This window comes from Bacillus rossius, chromosome 1 (genome assembly GCF_032445375.1).
Source record: "Bacillus rossius redtenbacheri isolate Brsri chromosome 1, Brsri_v3, whole genome shotgun sequence".
NCBI classification, from domain to species: Eukaryota; Metazoa; Arthropoda; class Insecta; order Phasmatodea; family Bacillidae; genus Bacillus; species Bacillus rossius.
Window position 1 is genome coordinate 373,986,197 of NC_086330.1, and position 18,001 is coordinate 374,004,197.

General features: G+C 45.8%; 2 protein-coding genes across 3 annotated transcripts in view; both read left to right on the plus strand.

The window, feature by feature from the left end:
• Positions 1-802: 802 nt before the first annotated feature.
• LOC134528824 (uncharacterized) lies at positions 803-15,025 on the plus strand. The gene is made up of 4 exons (XM_063362493.1): positions 803-808; positions 8,060-10,412; positions 10,454-12,094; positions 14,913-15,025. Exons 1-4 carry the CDS (start codon positions 803-805, stop codon positions 15,023-15,025), a joined length of 4,113 nt encoding a protein of 1,370 aa, XP_063218563.1.
• A 61-nt stretch (positions 15,026-15,086) lies between these two features.
• Positions 15,087-18,001, plus strand: part of LOC134528512 (xaa-Pro aminopeptidase 1-like) — a 116,188-nt gene continuing 113,273 nt past the window's right edge. For both annotated transcript variants that reach the window (XM_063362192.1, XM_063362191.1), the window contains exon 1: positions 15,087-15,144. In XM_063362192.1, coding sequence (XP_063218262.1) covers positions 15,108-15,144 — 37 coding nt within the window. In that variant the 5' untranslated portion in view covers positions 15,087-15,107. The remainder of the gene's footprint in view (positions 15,145-18,001) is intronic.

Consider the following 18,001-nt stretch of genomic DNA (forward strand, 5'->3'; position numbering starts at 1 on the left):
TATATGTATCCTCACTCGTAGTTGACACTATTTCGATTAGATTGAAAAATTTTAAAATTTTAATTATCTTAAGAAGCACACGAAAGGTGTACGGTATTTACAACGCCTCCGAAAAGCGTTTATTCGCCTTGTCAACGCAACGCATCGCTATACACTGTTTACATATTTTTTTCCTCAGCTGACAAGCTAATTAAATAATTGACCCTAGGTTATTATGTTAATCTAACACAACGTTAGTGTTAAATATTATTAAGTGTATTTAATTTAGTTTTTTTTAAAAAGATCTATTCTGTACCAGACAACTTCAAGAAAAGAAGCTTTGTGTAGGTGTAAGACTTGCTCAAGGAAGAGTGCAAGTAGACACATTTAATTTAGAAATTGGGACATGCTATGTTTCTAAGTGTGCGACGATTTCTGTTGTGAAACAAGAACACGCGTTATTCAAAATGTGTGCTAGTTATATGTTAGTGCTGGGACACCTACCATTAAACCCAAAAGCCATTTAAGAGACTTGTATAATGGGTATCTGAACGACGATCAGCGGATGGTTGTGAGAGTCCAAGTGGCGGAAGCGGCACGGATCGCTGCCACGTGCTTTGTCGCGGTGATCGCGCTGTCGCCTGGGAGAGGCGCCTGTCATCGGCAGCAGCGACGCATGGACCAGAATCACTATCATCACCCCGAGGCTGACGACTAGTGACTGCCTGTCAACCCAGGAAGCTGCTTGAGTGGTGTCCACTGCCAGGACACTGCCAATCGACCTGTACCATTGCCTCTACCCAGGTACACTGTTGTTTTCAACATGGAGGTAAGAGTGCACCGTGATGTCTGCTTGTTTGTGTCGTCGTCATTGAACATCAACGCAGGATATGCAGAGGGTGGAGTCAGATGCTGCTGTATAATGCAGTACGTCTTCGTGCAACGAGATGCAACATTGCTTCGGACAGACATCACCCATTGTTGTGAATGTTTATGTTACAGTGTGTGTTGATCGCCCAAGCGATAGTATGTTCTTAATTTAGTAATACAGTTGAGTGTACACTGTTAATGTGATTCTAGAGATTGTTAATGAACACAAAAACTCCATAGTCGAATTACTGTGTGCTGACATAGTCTGTTTTGTGTCATTATCAGAAGCGGCAATTATGTACCGTTACGGTGCATAGTTATCTTACAAATTGTGCATGTAATTCATTTAATTATTTTTGTTACTCCATGGCTGCGGTCAAAGGCAACCATGTCTATGTGTACATTATTCTTTGGAAATGCTTGTTTATGAAAAATAAGGTGGTTGCTAAGGACGCTAAAAAGGAAAATGTATGTAATTAATGCCGAGAAGATTGAAAATAATATTACTAATCCTATCTGTTCATTCAAGAAACAATGTTCGTATTGTAAGTTCATCCTGCTGATGTGGTATGTGTACTTTATTACATGTCTTTTCGGGTTCTACAAGATTCAATAATTATATACATATAAGTAACAGTCTAAAGTGAAATCGGTGATATTTTTAACAAGAAAAGCTGACAATTAAATATAATTTAAAATGAATCAAATATTTTCCGGATAATATGTTTTTCTGTTGAAAGAAATCAAGTCATTTTCGGCCCCCAGCAGTCTCGTTAGACAGAACTCAAGAAATGCTACCCTGAGATTAACTATAGCCGAGGAATTAAAATAAATTTTAACCTTAAAGGAAATAATAATTAAAAATTGTTTGGTGTCATAATTAAACATAGACATCTTAACTAAACATTCATTATATTTAAGAACACTTGAGTGTTATGTGTCCGACCTAATCCGTGTACTTGATCAAAACTCAGTCTGGTACAGGGTAGATCATATAAATTATATATTGTAGTTATACAATAATGGTAATTCAAATATTAGCTTTCATACCTAGTGTAAACATACTAATAATTCTTAAATTTGTATTTATCATTTTATTATAAAATTTGTCTACGGATCTGGATACATAACAGTGTGATGTATATACGCAAGGAACATATACGTACACAACGTAGCAGTCTGTGATTCGATAAAGCTTTGGTCGGGTGTTTCTCATTGGCTCAGAATCATCCAGGTGAGTTGTGAGCCAATAGCAGAGGCGGCACTGAGGTATAACTATTTGTATTTTAGCCCATCGCGAGATGAATTCGCGAATTTTTCCGGTCTCAACCTATAGGGCGAGACCTTCCATTAGTGGGAGCGGTCTCCCTCTACTCACGTGAAGGCCCTATAGTAAATCTCCCTTTTGTCTTCTAATGGATGCGTCTGACGTCATGCCGGGGGCGTGGCCTCTTCAGCCATCTTGCATCATCTTCACACAGGGAACGCCCTCGCGGCACATTCAAACGATTCACGCAACTGCACTTTTAATATCTGGATCAAGTGCAAATACACACGCGATGTGCAGAGCTTCAGGAAAAACAAATTGGTTGGTTTGTAAAGTCAGTTTACGGACGATAGTTTAACGTGACAACGCCATAACAAAACACTGATGAAATGATTGCATACTTTTATGAATAAAATTGAATACATTTTATTGAATTATCACTATTTTGTATGGATACAAAGAAGGAGTGAAATTAAATCTAAAATTTAATTGATAAATTTACTTTTATGTGCACTCATTAATTCAAATCGTTGCAACGTCAAAAATAGTTTAGTTAAAGTACTATATTTAAAATCTACTTATAAAAACGCGCCTTAACATATTTATAGGGATAGGAAAAATTCGCGGGTTCATTTCGCGACAGGCTAAAATACAAATAGTTACACCTCAGTGCTGCCTCTGCTATTGGCTCACAACTCACCTGGATGACTCTGGGCCAATTAGAAACGCCCGACCAAAGCTTTATCGAATCACAGGCTGCTACGTTGGGATGTCTCACAAGACGGCAGCCAATGGGTGGGTGGCATTTGACCGAGTGTACGTAGAACTGTGGAGTTCATCCTACAGGTCATTGAACCCGCGAATTTTTCCTATCCCTACCTATTTAATATAATAGTAGATTCATAGGCCAATCGAGTGGAAGATAGATGCGGCGCAAGCGTACAATGAGCGGAACGGGACAATGTATGTAACGGGACACCGTGTAACGGGACAATGTGTGTAACGGGACACCGTGTAACGGGACAATGTGCGTAACGGGACACTTTCGTGCATGCAGCCGGCGTTCATCGTTTTATTAGACGTTGTCACGTCAAAATACGCGATTTGAAAATTGCTTAAGATGTCCGAGTGGGGAATTTTCCTAAAAGATCTTAATAATTAGCTAAGGGCAGAAATTTGCCTTCGTTTCCGGATTAAAAATTTTAGTTGAATTTTAAAACGTGTCAAATTGACTAAAATGCGTATTTTCTTAGTAATTTTAAGGCATAAAATAGCTGATACACATTCTTGAAAGCACTAATGGGTAGAGACCGGAAAAATTCGCTGATTCATTCGGCGATAGGCTAGAAGTCAAATACATATACCTTTTAGATGATTTTGCTATTGGCTTACAGTTCATATGGACGAATCTCAACCAATGATAAACCCTCAACCAAAGAAGGATCGAATCACAGACAAACCAGCTGAGACGACTCACAAGTCAGCAGCCAATGAACTGGCGTTATTTGCCCAAGTGTACAGGGGAACGTGCAGTCTATCCTGAAGGCTATTGAAACCGCGAATTTTTCCGGTCCCTAATAATGGGACTTGCATGAAACTTTTATCTTCATTTCTCTGCCGTATAATGTTATGGACACCGCTGAAAACTCATAGTTGTCCTGTGCACGACGAGAAGACTGCCCTCAATCCATTGCCTTGCGCTTAGAGGCGACACTGCGCTAGAAGCGCCAGCAAGCGTCACACTTATCATCCCGCCTCACTGACTCAGATACCCCCCTGATTAGGTGGGCCTCTTAACATATCCAATTTTTTTCCTTTAGTGTACTATATAACAGTTGCACATACATCGATATAACACCAGTAAGAGAAGCATTTTATGGTGAACGAAACCAAGATTATTTAGTTAGTTAAACAATTCTAACATTTAACCATGGGCGTAGATCCCGGGGGGGCCAGGGGGGCCCGGGCCCCCCTGGAATTAATGGGCCCCTCCTTGGGGGGGCCCACTTCGTGATTTTAAAGTTAATGGTGTACACAACATACATATCAGATTATTATTTACAACGAGGACAGACACTTTGACATGCTTTACATTCCTACCTTCGAGTTCCGTAGTTATTTTCCCTTACCCCTTCTGCGAAAGCCATGGTATGGAGTTTTGCAGTGCGAACTTTGAACCCCTTAATTCCTAGAAACCGTTCATGCCAAAGGACGAAGCTAGGGTTCCGTTAGCATTACCTCCCCATTGTTACCCACACTACCTTGTCCTCTGAAACGACAGTATTATAGGTTTCAGGTAGTCTGTTTTTAAAGTGGTTTTGCTCTCGTGTGCGCCAGTCTTCTGCTTTCTTGGCAAACATCAACATGGATAAGTTCGTGACGCGGAAGAAACGGAAAACAGAATTTGATTCTCACCTGGTAAGCTTGATTGTTTTATAAGTAGTGACTATTATTTAGGTAATATATTTTATTTAAGTGATTATGTAACGTTATTTTTTCCAGTAAATAAACAACTTAATACTTTATCGGTAATTATAGCAGAATTTCGTTTATTTACGAACTGAAACTTATATACTATTTTCTGGAATTTTTTAGCTCATCTCCATTTTGTAAGGCTAGCTGCTCTGTACGTTACATGTGAATATACAGGAAATAATTTTTTTCCTCGTCAATATGGAATTTAAAATCACTCCCCTTTTATTATCAAACGATAATTTTCACAATTCATGGCCGATAATCACTTTATAACATTTGTTATTTGATAACTGCAACACTGCACAAGTAAACAGAAGTAAGAGTGAGAAAGAAGTATATAAACGTTACACATCCATATTTAAGTTAATAAGGAAGCAAACGCGTCTCTTTAATAAATAATCAAGCGGCATATTTTAACTAAATAATTCACTGCCAAAATACTGATTATACTAAATATAAGCCGAGAAATGTATGCGGTTCAATTAGCTGTAGGATAAATTTCATAGTTCTATCTCCGAGATTTTTAATTTGTGTCATTAAGTTTTTTTTCTTTTTTACCTGGTTGATGCCTTTACTAAATAAAATAGTCTTTTAGGGTTTTAATATGATTCGATCGTACATTTGATGTTGATCCGTTTATTAGCTTTGGCGCTTTGGGCTTTTAGGGCGCATCAAAAACTGTGAACAAAGAATTTCACGAACAGCATTTGAATCGCAGTAATTATGTGATGTGGCATAAAAAAACCCGACAAAGTGCGAGTCGAACTTGCGCACGAAGGGTTCCGTACCATTATCTATAAAAACGGCAAAAAAAAATCATGTCTGTTGTATGGGAGCCCCACTTAAATATTTATTTTATTCTGTTTTAGTATTTCTTGTTATAGCGGGAACAGAAATACATAATTTGTGAAATTTTATTCTGTTTTCACGTTTGTTGTATGGGAGCTCTGAGGCGCCTGAAGACATGGTTAAGCAGTACCATGACTCAAACCCGTCTCAACTCAGTGACTGTGTGTCATGTTCACAAAAGTCGTTTGGATGAACTTAGTTTACATGAATTAGCTAAATATTTTGCTTCAAGATCTGAAATTAGAATAAACACTTTTTGAAAATGGTAATGCATGGGTGGGGTGTTATCTATTTGCATTATATTCACGTATATTATTTTTATAGATTTTTTCATGGATATTTTATGTATTTAGGTTAGCAAATTATTCAAACATGTTTGAGAGATCACTTCTTATAGTCATTAATTTATAATTACTAAAACATATGTTGCTCTGCTTTATTGTTAATATCACTTACGTAAAAATAAAGTGTATAACATACGAGCTTATCATCCAGAGAAGACTTGTTTCGGTTGACCTCTAGCGCAAAATTCTTAAACCACATAATTCACGGGCCCCCCCTGGAAATCCTACAGATTTGCGCCCATGCGATTTAACTATAATACTTCGGCTGGAAATAATTTTTTTTTGTACTTTTACACGGAAAGCTCTTAGAAATTCAGTTGCCAACGATATCACTTGTAAAACTAAAATGCGTAGCTGTGTACCATTTGTGGTTTTAAATGTTCCAGCTTTGTGGACAAAAAACTTGGTCACACACTTCATGCATGTTGTTCCACACAGCCAGTTTGTAAACTCTACCTTAGCAAGTCCACACAGTTACTTTATAAACTCTCCCCCAGCAAGTCCCTACAGTGTGTACGACCTTATACTACACTGTGTACGACCTTGCATTACAGTGTGTATGACCTTCCCCATCAGTGTTTACGACCTTGCCCTACAGTGTGTACGACCTTGCCCTACAGTGTGTACGACTTTGCCCTACAGTGTGTACGACCTTGCCCTACAGTGTGTACAACCTTGCCCTAGAGTGTGTACGACCTTGCCCTACAGTGTGTACGACCTTGACCTACAGTGTGTACGACTTTGCCCTACAGTGTGTACGACCTTGCCTTACAGTGTGTACGACTTTGCCCTACAGTGTGTACGACTTTGCCCTACAGTGTGTACGACTTTTCCCTACAGTGTGTACGACCTTGCCGTACAGTGTGTACGACTTTGCCCTACAGTGTGTACGACTTTGCCCTACAGTGTGTACGACTTTTCCCTACAGTGTGTACGACCTTGCCGTACAGTGTGTACGACTTTGCCTTACAGTGTGTACGACTGTGCCTTACAGTGTGTACGACTTTGCCCTACAGTGTGTATGACTTTGCCCTACAGTGTGTACGACCTCGCCCTAGTGTGTACGACTTTGCATTACAGTGTGTACGACTTTGCCCTACAGTGTGTACGACCTTGCATTACAGTGTGTATGACCTTCCCCATCAGTGTTTACGACCTTGCCCTACAGTGTGTACGACCTTCCCCTACAGTGTGTACGACCTTGCCCTACAGTGTATACGACAGTGCCTACAGTGTGTACGACCTTGCCCTACAGTGTGTACGACTTTGCCTTACAGTGTGTACGACTTTGCCCTACAGTGTGTACGACTTTGCCCTAAAGTGTGTACGACCTCGCCCTAGTGTGTACGACCTTGCCCTACAGTGTGTACGACCTTGCCCTACAGCGTGTACGACCTTGCCCTAGAGTGTGTAAGACCTTACGCTTTTTTTTTGCAATTCAAGTACTCCTGGCTCTATTTATAAATAATAAATAAATAGGGGCAGGCATTTTTCGCGAAAAAAATCTGAACTCCTATTAGACTGCAACAAGGTACCACCATCAACAGTTTCTTCCTTGTGATTGGCGGCCGTCTGCGAGAGAAGTCGATGCCTTATTTGACCGAGCCAGTCAGGACGCGTTTGCTTCCGCACTGAATTACTGTGATTGGTGTTGTAACAATCGACGTGTACCTGAAAGAAAATCACCCAATCACGGAAAACAGACGATGCTAAAGTGTTTTAATTTTCAGCTGGCTTCGGTATCTTTTCGCGAAATATGCATGGCCCAATTAAGAAAGTGTCAAAAACTTCAGGTCCCGCCGCACACGACATAAGAGCGGCGTCTGTTAATGAAACTCTTTTAAGAAAGAATGCGCTGAAAACGGTCGAGTAATTTTGTTTCTGTATTTAGTTGTTATACGTATAGATACCTGAAAAAGTCGCGGATTCAATGACCTCTAGTATAGCTTCCATTATCCTCTGCATTTCTCAAGCAAACACGCGTGTTAATTGGGTGCTAACTTGTGAGGCGTCTCCACTGGGTGGCTTGTGATTCGACGCTTCTTTGGTAAATAGTCTGCCATTGGCCCAGAGAGCTCCAGTTAAATTTCTAGCCAATACAGCAGAATTGTTCACAAGTTTGAATTTTAACCTATCACGAAATGAATCAGCGAATTTTTCCGGTCTCTATAATGTATTTTTGGAAGAGTATAAATTACTAAAACACGTGTTTTCGGAATGTTTTCAGGCATGACACATCCGGTGCACGCTCTTGAAACACCGAAAACACCTGCAGCATGGACCGCGGTACAGTCGCGGGGGTGAATCCTCGGGTGACGTACTGGCGGGAGGCTGTTGCCGGGTGCTGGACCCGGAGAGATCTGCTCTGGCGGGAGGCTGTTGCCGGGTGCTGGACCCGGAGAGATCTGCTCTGGCGGGAGGCTGTTGCCGGGCGCTGGACCCTGAGAGATCTGCTCTGGCGGGAGGCTGTTGCCGGGTGCTTAACCCGGAGAGATCTGCTCTGGCGGGAGGCTGTTGCCGGGTGCTGGACCCGGAGAGATCTGCTCTGGCGGGAGGCTGTTGCCGGGTGCTGGACCCTGAGAGATCTGCTCTGGCGGGAGGCTGTTGCCGGGCGCTCGACCCTGAGAGATCTGCTCTGGCGGGAGGCTGTTGCCGGGTGCTGGACCCTGAGAGATCTGCTCTGGCGGGAGGCTGTTGCCGGGTGCTGGACCCAGAGAGATCTGCTCTGGCGGGAGGCTGTTGCCGGGCGCTGGACCCGGAGAGATCTGCTCTGGCGGGAGGCTGTTGCCGGGCGCTGGAACCGGAGAGATCTGCTCTGGCGGGAGGCTGTTGGCGGGCGCTGGACCCGGAGAGATCTGCTCTGGCGGGAGGCTGTTGCCGGGTGCTGGACCCGGAGAGATCTGCTCTGGCGGGAGGCTGTTGCCGGGCGCTGGACCCTGAGAGATCTGCTCTGGCGGGAGGCTGTTGCCGGGCGCTGGACCCGGAGAGATCTGTTCTGGCGGGAGGCTGTTGCCGGGCGCTGGACCCTGAGAGATCTGCTCTGGCGGGAGGCAGTTGCCGGGTGCTGGACCCGGAGAGATCTGCTCTGGCGGGAGGCTGTTGCCGGGCGCTGGACCCGGAGAGATCTGCTCTGGCGGGAGGCTGTTGCCGGGCGCTGAACCCGGAGAGATCTGCTCTGGCGGGAGGCTGTTGCCGGGCGCTGAACCCGGAGGGATCTGCTCTGGCGGGAGGCTGTTGCCGGGCGCTGGACCCGGAGAGATCTGCTCTGGCGGGAGGCTGTTGCCGGGCGCTGGACCCGGAGGGATCTGCTCTGGCGGGAGGCTGTTGCCGGGCGCTGGACCCGGAGGGATCTGCTCTGGCGGGAGGCTGTTGCCGGGCGCTGGACCCGGAGGGATCTGCTCTGGCGGGAGGCTGTTGCCGGGCGCTGAACCCGGAGGGATCTGCTCTGGCGGGAGGCTGTTGCCGGGCGCTGGACCCGGAGGGATCTGCTCTGGCGGGAGGCTGTTGCCGGGCGCTGGACCCGGAGAGATCTGCTCTGGCGGGAGGCTGTTGCCGGGCGCTGAACCCGGAGGGATCTGCTCTGGCGGGAGGCTGTTGCCGGGCGCTGAACCCGGAGGGATCTGCTCTGGCGGGAGGCTGTTGCCGGGCGCTGAACCCGGAGGGATCTGCTCTGGCGGGAGGCTGTTGCCGGGCGCTGAACCCGGAGGGATCTGCTCTGGCGGGAGGCTGTTGCCGGGCGCTGGACCCGGAGAGATCTGCTCTGGCGGGAGGCTGTTGCCGGGCGCTGGACCCGGAGAGATCTGCTCTGGCGGGAGGCTGTTGCCGGGCGCTGGACCCGGAGAGATCTGCTCTGGCGGGAGGCTGTTGCCGGGTGCTGGACCCTGAGAGATCTGCTCTGGTGGGAGGCTGTTGCCGGGCGCTGGACCCGGAGGGATCTGCTCTGGCGGGAGGCTGTTGCCGGGCGCTGGACCCGGAGAGATCTGCTCTGGTGGGAGGCTGTTTCCGGGCGCTGGACCCTGAGAGATCTGCTCTGGTGGGAGGCTGTTTCCGGGCGCTGGACCCGGAGAGATCTGCTCTGGTGGGAGGCTGTTGCCGGGCGCTGGACCCGGAGAGATCTGCTCTGGCGGGAGGCTGTTGCCGGGCGCTGGACCCTGAGAGATCTGCTCTGGCGGGAGGCTGTTGCCGGGCGCTGGACCCTGAGAGATCTGCTCTGGTGGGAGGCTGTTGCCGGGCGCTGGACCCGGAGGGATCTGCTCTGGCGGGAGGCTGTTGCCGGGCGCTGGACCCTGAGAGATCTGCTCTGGCGGGAGGCTGTTGCCGGGTGCTGGACCCTGAGAGATCTGCTCTGGTGGGAGGCTGTTGCCGGGCGCTGGACCCTGAGAGATCTGCTCTGGTGGGAGGCTGTTGCCGGGCGCTGGACCCGGAGGGATCTGCTCTGGCGGGAGGCTGTTGCCGGGCGCTGGACCCGGAGGGATCTGCTCTGGCGGGAGGCTGTTGCCGGGCGCTGGACCCTGAGAGATCTGCTCTGGTGGGAGGCTGTTGCCGGGCGCTGGACCCGGAGGGATCTGCTCTGGCGGGAGGCTGTTGCCGGGCGCTGGACCCGGAGGGATCTGCTCTGGCGGGAGGCTGTTGCCGGGCGCTGAACCCGTAGGGATCTGCTCTGGAGGAGGCTGTTGCCGGGCGCTGGACCCGGAGGGATCTGCTCTGGCGGGAGGCTGTTGCCGGGCGCTGGACCCGGAGGGATCTGCTCTGGCGGGAGGCTGTTGCCGGGCGCTGGACCCGGAGAGATCTGCTCTGGCGGGAGGCTGTTGCCGGGCGCTGAACCCGGAGGGATCTGCTCTGGCGGGAGGCTGTTGCCGGGCGCTGAACCCGGAGGGATCTGCTCTGGCGGGAGGCTGTTGCCGGGCGCTGAACCCGGAGGGATCTGCTCTGGCGGGAGGCTGTTGCCGGGCGCTGAACCCGGAGGGATCTGCTCTGGCGGGAGGCTGTTGCCGGGCGCTGGACCCGGAGAGATCTGCTCTGGCGGGAGGCTGTTGCCGGGCGCTGGACCCGGAGAGATCTGCTCTGGCGGGAGGCTGTTGCCGGGCGCTGGACCCTGAGAGATCTGCTCTGGTGGGAGGCTGTTGCCGGGCGCTGGACCCTGAGAGATCTGCTCTGGTGGGAGGCTGTTGCCGGGCGCTGGACCCGGAGGGATCTGCTCTGGCGGGAGGCTGTTGCCGGGCGCTGGACCCGGAGAGATCTGCTCTGGTGGGAGGCTGTTGCCGGGCGCTGGACCCTGAGAGATCTGCTCTGGTGGGAGGCTGTTGCCGGGCGCTGGACCCGGAGAGATCTGCTCTGGCGGGAGGCTGTTGCCGGGCGCTGGACCCTGAGAGATCTGCTCTGGCGGGAGGCTGTTGCCGGGCGCTGGACCCGGAGGGATCTGCTCTGGCGGGAGGCTGTTGCCGGGCGCTGGACCCTGAGAGATCTGCTCTGGCGGGAGGCTGTTGCCGGGCGCTGGACCCTGAGAGATCTGCTCTGGCGGGAGGCTGTTGCCGGGTGCTGGACCCTGAGAGATCTGCTCTGGTGGGAGGCTGTTGCCGGGCGCTGGACCCTGAGAGATCTGCTCTGGTGGGAGGCTGTTGCCGGGCGCTGGACCCTGAGAGATCTGCTCTGGTGGGAGGCTGTTGCCGGGCGCTGGACCCGGAGGGATCTGCTCTGGCGGGAGGCTGTTGCCGGGCGCTGGACCCTGAGAGATCTGCTCTGGTGGGAGGCTGTTGCCGGGCGCTGGACCCTGAGAGATCTGCTCTGGTGGGAGGCTGTTGCCGGGCGCTGGACCCGGAGGGATCTGCTCTGGCGGGAGGCTGTTGCCGGGCGCTGGACCCTGAGAGATCTGCTCTGGCGGGAGGCTGTTGCCGGGTGCTGGACCCTGAGAGATCTGCTCTGGTGGGAGGCTGTTGCCGGGCGCTGGACCCTGAGAGATCTGCTCTGGTGGGAGGCTGTTGCCGGGCGCTGGACCCTGAGAGATCTGCTCTGGTGGGAGGCTGTTGCCGGGCGCTGGACCCGGAGGGATCTGCTCTGGCGGGAGGCTGTTGCCGGGCGCTGGACCCTGAGAGATCTGCTCTGGCGGGAGGCTGTTGCCGGGTGCTGGACCCTGAGAGATCTGCTCTGGCGGGAGGCTGTTGCCGGGTGCTGGACCCGGAGAGATCTGCTCTGGCGCCGGGAGTTCCCCTACCCCAGTATGCGCTGGCAGAGACCCCATCAAGGCAGAGCGGCGCACCCGCCTCAGAACAGAAGTGGCTCTACCTCTTTCTCGAAACGACTCAGTTCCTCTGTTACATAATTATAAAAAGCATGCATTTTTCGTGGGGATAAAATTATGATGTATATAAGGTAACACTGCATTAGAGATTGTTTACCTTGTGATTGGCGACCTTAGATCTGCTTCTGCTGTTGGCTTACAACACATCTGGATGAGACTTTGGGTCAATGTGAATACCTCAACAGAAGCAAGATCGAGTCACAGCCTACTACGTTGTAACGTCTCACAAGACAGCAGCCAATGAGTGGGTGACATTTTTCTGTGTATACATAAAACTATGGAGTCTATCTAGAAGTAATTTATCCCACGATTTTTTTTTTCCATTTCCTACGAATGTACTGGTCTGTTACAAGGAAAAAACATAATTAGGGCATGTATTTCTCGCGAAAATGTTTTTGAGAACTAGCTGATTTAAAAACACTGTATCATCGTCTGTACATGGTACAAGGTACATGTCTCCTCTTAGAACACCAATCACTTACATCCAGTGCGGAAGCAAACGCGTCATTATTGCTGTCTAAGGGCGTTCAGTCATTATCGTGAAAAATACATGCCCCTAAATTCCTCTGTTGAAAGTATGCCATGCGTAGGACTGAAATGAACAATTTGCAGTAAGGAATCCGTGTGAACACAGCGTAAAGGTGGCAACAAAGTATATTGCAAACACTAGCGGCCATTTTCTGGGGTGAGTCTCGTCGATATATAATTATTATGAAAATAATTATCCCTTAATTTTTATTTACAAACCAAATAGCCCGTCATTGGTATTACATATGTATTTAACTCAATCATTAAAAAAAATTTAAGGGAAAAGAAAGTTATTTTCGTGGTTATAATGTTGGTACCATATGTATAAAACAGATACATTGTTCAGACCGAGGCGGTAAGAATTAATAGACTAATACCTCCATGGTCAATGCTGAGCTTATAAGTCTGCCATCTGTCGGACTGACGTGAAAAAAACGGCCAGGTTTTCGCACGAAGAATCTTGGAGCTGTCCGGTGTAAGTGTGTAACAGTGTAAGGGCCGATATTATGACCTCCGGCTAAATCCTCAGGTTAGCTAGCCTCCAGGTAGGGCTAGCCTCCGGTTAATGAACGAGGGGTGTATTATGACCCATACTTAGCCTGCGGTTGGCTAACCGGAACCTGACGAAGCGTGTGGTGTAATAATGGGTGTATTGGTAATGAAATAAAACAGAATTTGGTAACTTTTGTTGCAAGACAGTTATTTTTTCTGGTAGAATGTTAGTCAGCTGTTTGTTTGTATTGTGATTTGGAATGTTTACAGCTGCAGTAAAGAAATATGCCGCGGACTTTATCTTGCAACAGATATAATTAAATTAACCAAAAACTACTTTGACGTCAAACCTGCTTTGTATTAAACCATAAAATTACAATTTACGATTCAAAACCGTGTGTTTTCAACTTTACTCTTGTATTGAAACTCATGATTTTGTTAGGTTATATATTAAGCCAAAACTAACGAAGTAATTCTATACCAACAAATAAATAGGGATGACATTTTTGCTAGAGAAATCTTATTTCTTTCATAAATTTATTTCATAATCAAATAATATAGACCCCGTTTCGGGAAAATACTTGTCGATTTTCATTTCACTGGTGTAGGTTTCATTTTTGTACTAATAGTTTCGCATCACGTATCCAAATTAATCCGATCCTGATGGAATTAGTTTGTGGTATAGGATGCTTGCTGTTTTAATTTAGTAGGTCGAGAGATCCTAGATATATTCACTGGGGAAATAATTATGATTGTAAAATGTATACGAAAGAAATATATTTTTACAAGACCTGACATAATTTGTTTGCATCGTGATATGTTAGGTATTTTGTGTTGTGTACAGGATTTTTCAACATTCTAAATAAAAAAAAAGCAAGTATAATGTAAAACAAGACCAACATATAAAGGGTCATGCCGATAGGATCAAGGGATAAACTTGGATACGGTAAACAGAATAATTCCAGTGCTGTTTTCGTTTTGCACTTGCGTGGCAGGTAGATAATAAGTACCTAATGGTTTGTAAGATAGGGAAGGGATAATTGGGTAACATTTATTTTCACATTCAATTGTATTCATTGAATTATAACCACGTCTGAAGTCGAATTAAGTGCATTTCATTCCCGGCATATGTCCACTGTATTACGAATAAAAATTCACAGATACAACTTCCACGAAAACACGCATTTAATAGGTACCTACCGGTAATAATAACCCTTGTTTTGCAATTTTAAAATTCACTTATTTACACATATTCTTAAGCAGGAACATTTAAGTTTATATACATAGCATACGTTTATGTACTTCGTGATCAATTAAAGTCAAATAATAATACACGACTCGACGAGAATAGAAAAGCGTGACTACACTTTCATGCCATGTAATTTTTAATAAAACTTTGAAGAATGCGAAGCATTTTACATTTAGTAATAAATTATTCCATCGCATCCTGCAAATATTCAATAGAATTCCTCAAATAGTCATCATCACTAACAACAACTAACCTCGCCTGATACATCGCCATTTTATTTTCTGTTGCTTAGCCTCCGGTTAAGCAGCTAGCGGCCGGTTCATCCACCCGCTAGGTTAGCCGGAACTTTAACTGCAAGGTAGACGTTAACAGGGAGTCATAAAACCGAAATAAGAGCTAGCCTGCGGTTAAATTTTAGCCGGAACTTTAGCCGGAGGTCATAAAACCGGCCCTAAGTGTATTTGGCACAACTGCGCGGGACGCGTCATCGAAATTGCAGGAACCGCGAGCGAGCTCCATGGCCAGCGAGGAAGAAGCGAGGTGGATGACGTCGATTGACAGGGAGGGTGCGGAGGCTATTCGGGACGACCGGTCGGTCGGGCGGGGACCGGGACGATCGTTCGCCCGCGGGCTCGGCGTACCAGGAATGGAGGAGGGGGTTTGGGGAGGGGTAAGGGGGCAGCACCTTGGTTCTCTTGGCGGGAAAAAAAGAAATTGGGCCAGTTGGCGGACGATCGCCGGCGTCGAGACGCTGACATGGCCTCCGCGAAGGTGCTGGCTGTCTGCCTCGCCGGTGAGTACCGCGACGCCTCTAAATGTCACACGGCTGGCAGAGGAACGAATCCGACACGCCATTGCACGAAGTGACGGCAGTAGCGAAAGTGTTCTCGTGTTCCTTTTGTTCTCCGTTCGTGAAATTAACCCAACCGTAATTCACGACAACAATATTGTTCAAGATGCCAGACTACGTACATTTAATGCTATTTAAAAACTCTTAAGAGCAACGCAGGACACAGAGATAGTGTGAATTTAGCAATTACCGTACAATAACCTGCTGAAAGGGCTATAAAAGTTTCAGTGTAGTATTCTGTGGTATTTTCAAAGCTATTTTTTGTAATTTATTTTAGTGGCTTTAATTTCAAGGATTTTAATACAATGTTTACAAAATGCGATAGCCTCTTTCTTTTAAGTTGACTTCTCAAATAATGTGAAGCTTGCTTCGTGGGATAAAAGTTTACAAATATTATAAGTAGGTTTCTTCAATTATTATTTTCAAACACACTACACTACAGTACAGAAACGTGACACTTGACCTGGGCGACAAGTTGTTAAAATAATATCTTATATTATCTCCTAAAGATAACGATAATAATTGTGTGAATGGCCAATAAAATGTTTTCAAGCAAGAAACAGATACGGAAAAAATGTTAGTTTTTAATTTTATTGTCGATGTAGTCTGAAAATTTACGGTAAGCTACGTTTTTTTTAGTTATTAATGTTGGTGAGAAACCTTTAACACAGATGCTATCTAGAATAGAATTTCCTTTTTTATGATTGAGTTAAATAAAAGTTAATGGGTAATTATTTTTAACATAAATATTTTGTAATTTTTCTCTTCACATACACTTAAGCTCTTTCAAAATTTTAATTAAAACATTGTTCATCCAGATTTATTTTTTCGGAAGCTCTAGTAACAAAATTAATGCACTTAAATGCAATCGTTGATTGTTTCTTGTTAAATTATATTACCAAATGTCTTAAAATATGTGGCCTTAAAAGTATAATAGGACAGAAATTTTGCCTAAAATAATTTGTGATATAAGCACGTGGCAGAGAAATATCTGGCCTAAAGACATATAGTCTCAAAATTGTTTGCTAAAGTCACTTTGCCTAAAATATTTAGCCATACTATTATTTGATTTAATATTGGGCATAAAGTCACTTGGCTTAAAATAATTTGGTCTAAAATTGTTTGATAGATATTAGGCCCAAAATTTTGAGGCCAAGTTACTTCCGTCTGAATCACTGATAATAACCTATTGTTAGAGACGAAAAATTCGCGCTCTGGATGGCCTCTAGGATAGAATCCACAATCCTTAACACACTCGGGCAAATGCCACCTGCTCATTGGCTACTGACTCGTGACACCTCTCAACTGGGACGCTTGCGATTCGATACTTTTGTTGGTTGAAGGTTTTCCATTGGCTCAAAGTCCTTCATATACACTGTAAGGCAATCAGAGAAGCAATATAAAGGTACAGTGGTTTGGATTATATCATATCGTGAAACGAATCCGCGAATTTTTCCGGTCTCTACCTATTGTTAGAGACCTGTAAAATTCGCGGATTCATTTCGCGATAGGATAGAGTCCAAATACTTTTGATATTATTTTGCTTCAGTGATTGGACCACAGCTTATCTGAAGGACTCTGGGCCAATGAAAAATCTTTAACAGAAGAATTAGCGAATCACGATCATTCCAGTCAACAGGTGTTACGAGTCGGTAACCAATCAGCAGATGTAATTTGCACGAGTGCATAGAGGATCATGGAGTATATCCTTTAGGGATTTGAAATCGCAAATTTTACAGGTCTGTACCTATTGTTAGTTCAATAAAAAAATTGTACTTATTGTGTTTTTGAAATTCCCAATCTACATGTCATAAGACGTCATTTGGTATTTTTGATTATCATATAACTTAAATCTCATTTGTTTTATTACTCGTGGAAACTTTACACAGCCACAACGATTAAAAAAATATACACATATAGATAACTAAGCCCCTTATTTGGAATTACCGTTCATTCAGGTTAAAAAACTGCCGAGGAATAATTTTAAATAACATGTACTACGTTATTTACCGTTTCAAGAAGTTACTCAAAACATCCCTCAAGTTACTGGAACTGGGATATTTTTACAAACAAAACTAGGTCGTCTGAACCAGCAGCCAGTAAAATTATTCAGTTCTAATAGAGCTTAAGCTTTCTTTCAGTGTCCATGCCGATGGGTGGTTGGATGTTTGTGTTGGGGTGAGTGGAGAGGGGGGAGGTGTTACCTCATCGTTTGGCTCCGACCGACGATGTCGCGTTGGTGTAACACCCTATTTTTAACAAGGGACCTTGTTTTGTTCTCGCGTGCAAGTGGTGGCTCAATTAATTATAGCAGGTATTTGCACTGCAGCGAACAGTTACTGCACAGCTATTTCTGCAATGTGAATTCTCCGAGCTCGTCGCCGTATTAACACACACTGAGCGCATCCGTTACGTCTGTGTGCGTTGGAGCCGACACTGCCATGGCGTCAGACGCCAGAATAACGCGCGTTCGTATATCTTCGCTTTTTTGATGTGACAACGTCTAATAAATCGATGAACGCCGGCTGCACGCACGAAAAAGTGTCCCGTTACGCACATTGTCCCGTTACGCTGTGTCCCGTTGCGCTCATTGTACGCTTGCGCCGCATCTATCTCTCTTCCACTCGATTGGAACAACCATCGATTTGACTTTTTCGAGGCACATTAAACTTGAAACACTCCCATTCGTTTCATACTTTTCCTGTCATCGTCCTATCCTTAACAGAATAATACAGATTGGAAGACGTTAAATAGCAAACATGTATAAAAGTTATAGTTAAAATAATCTCTTCGTTAAAGT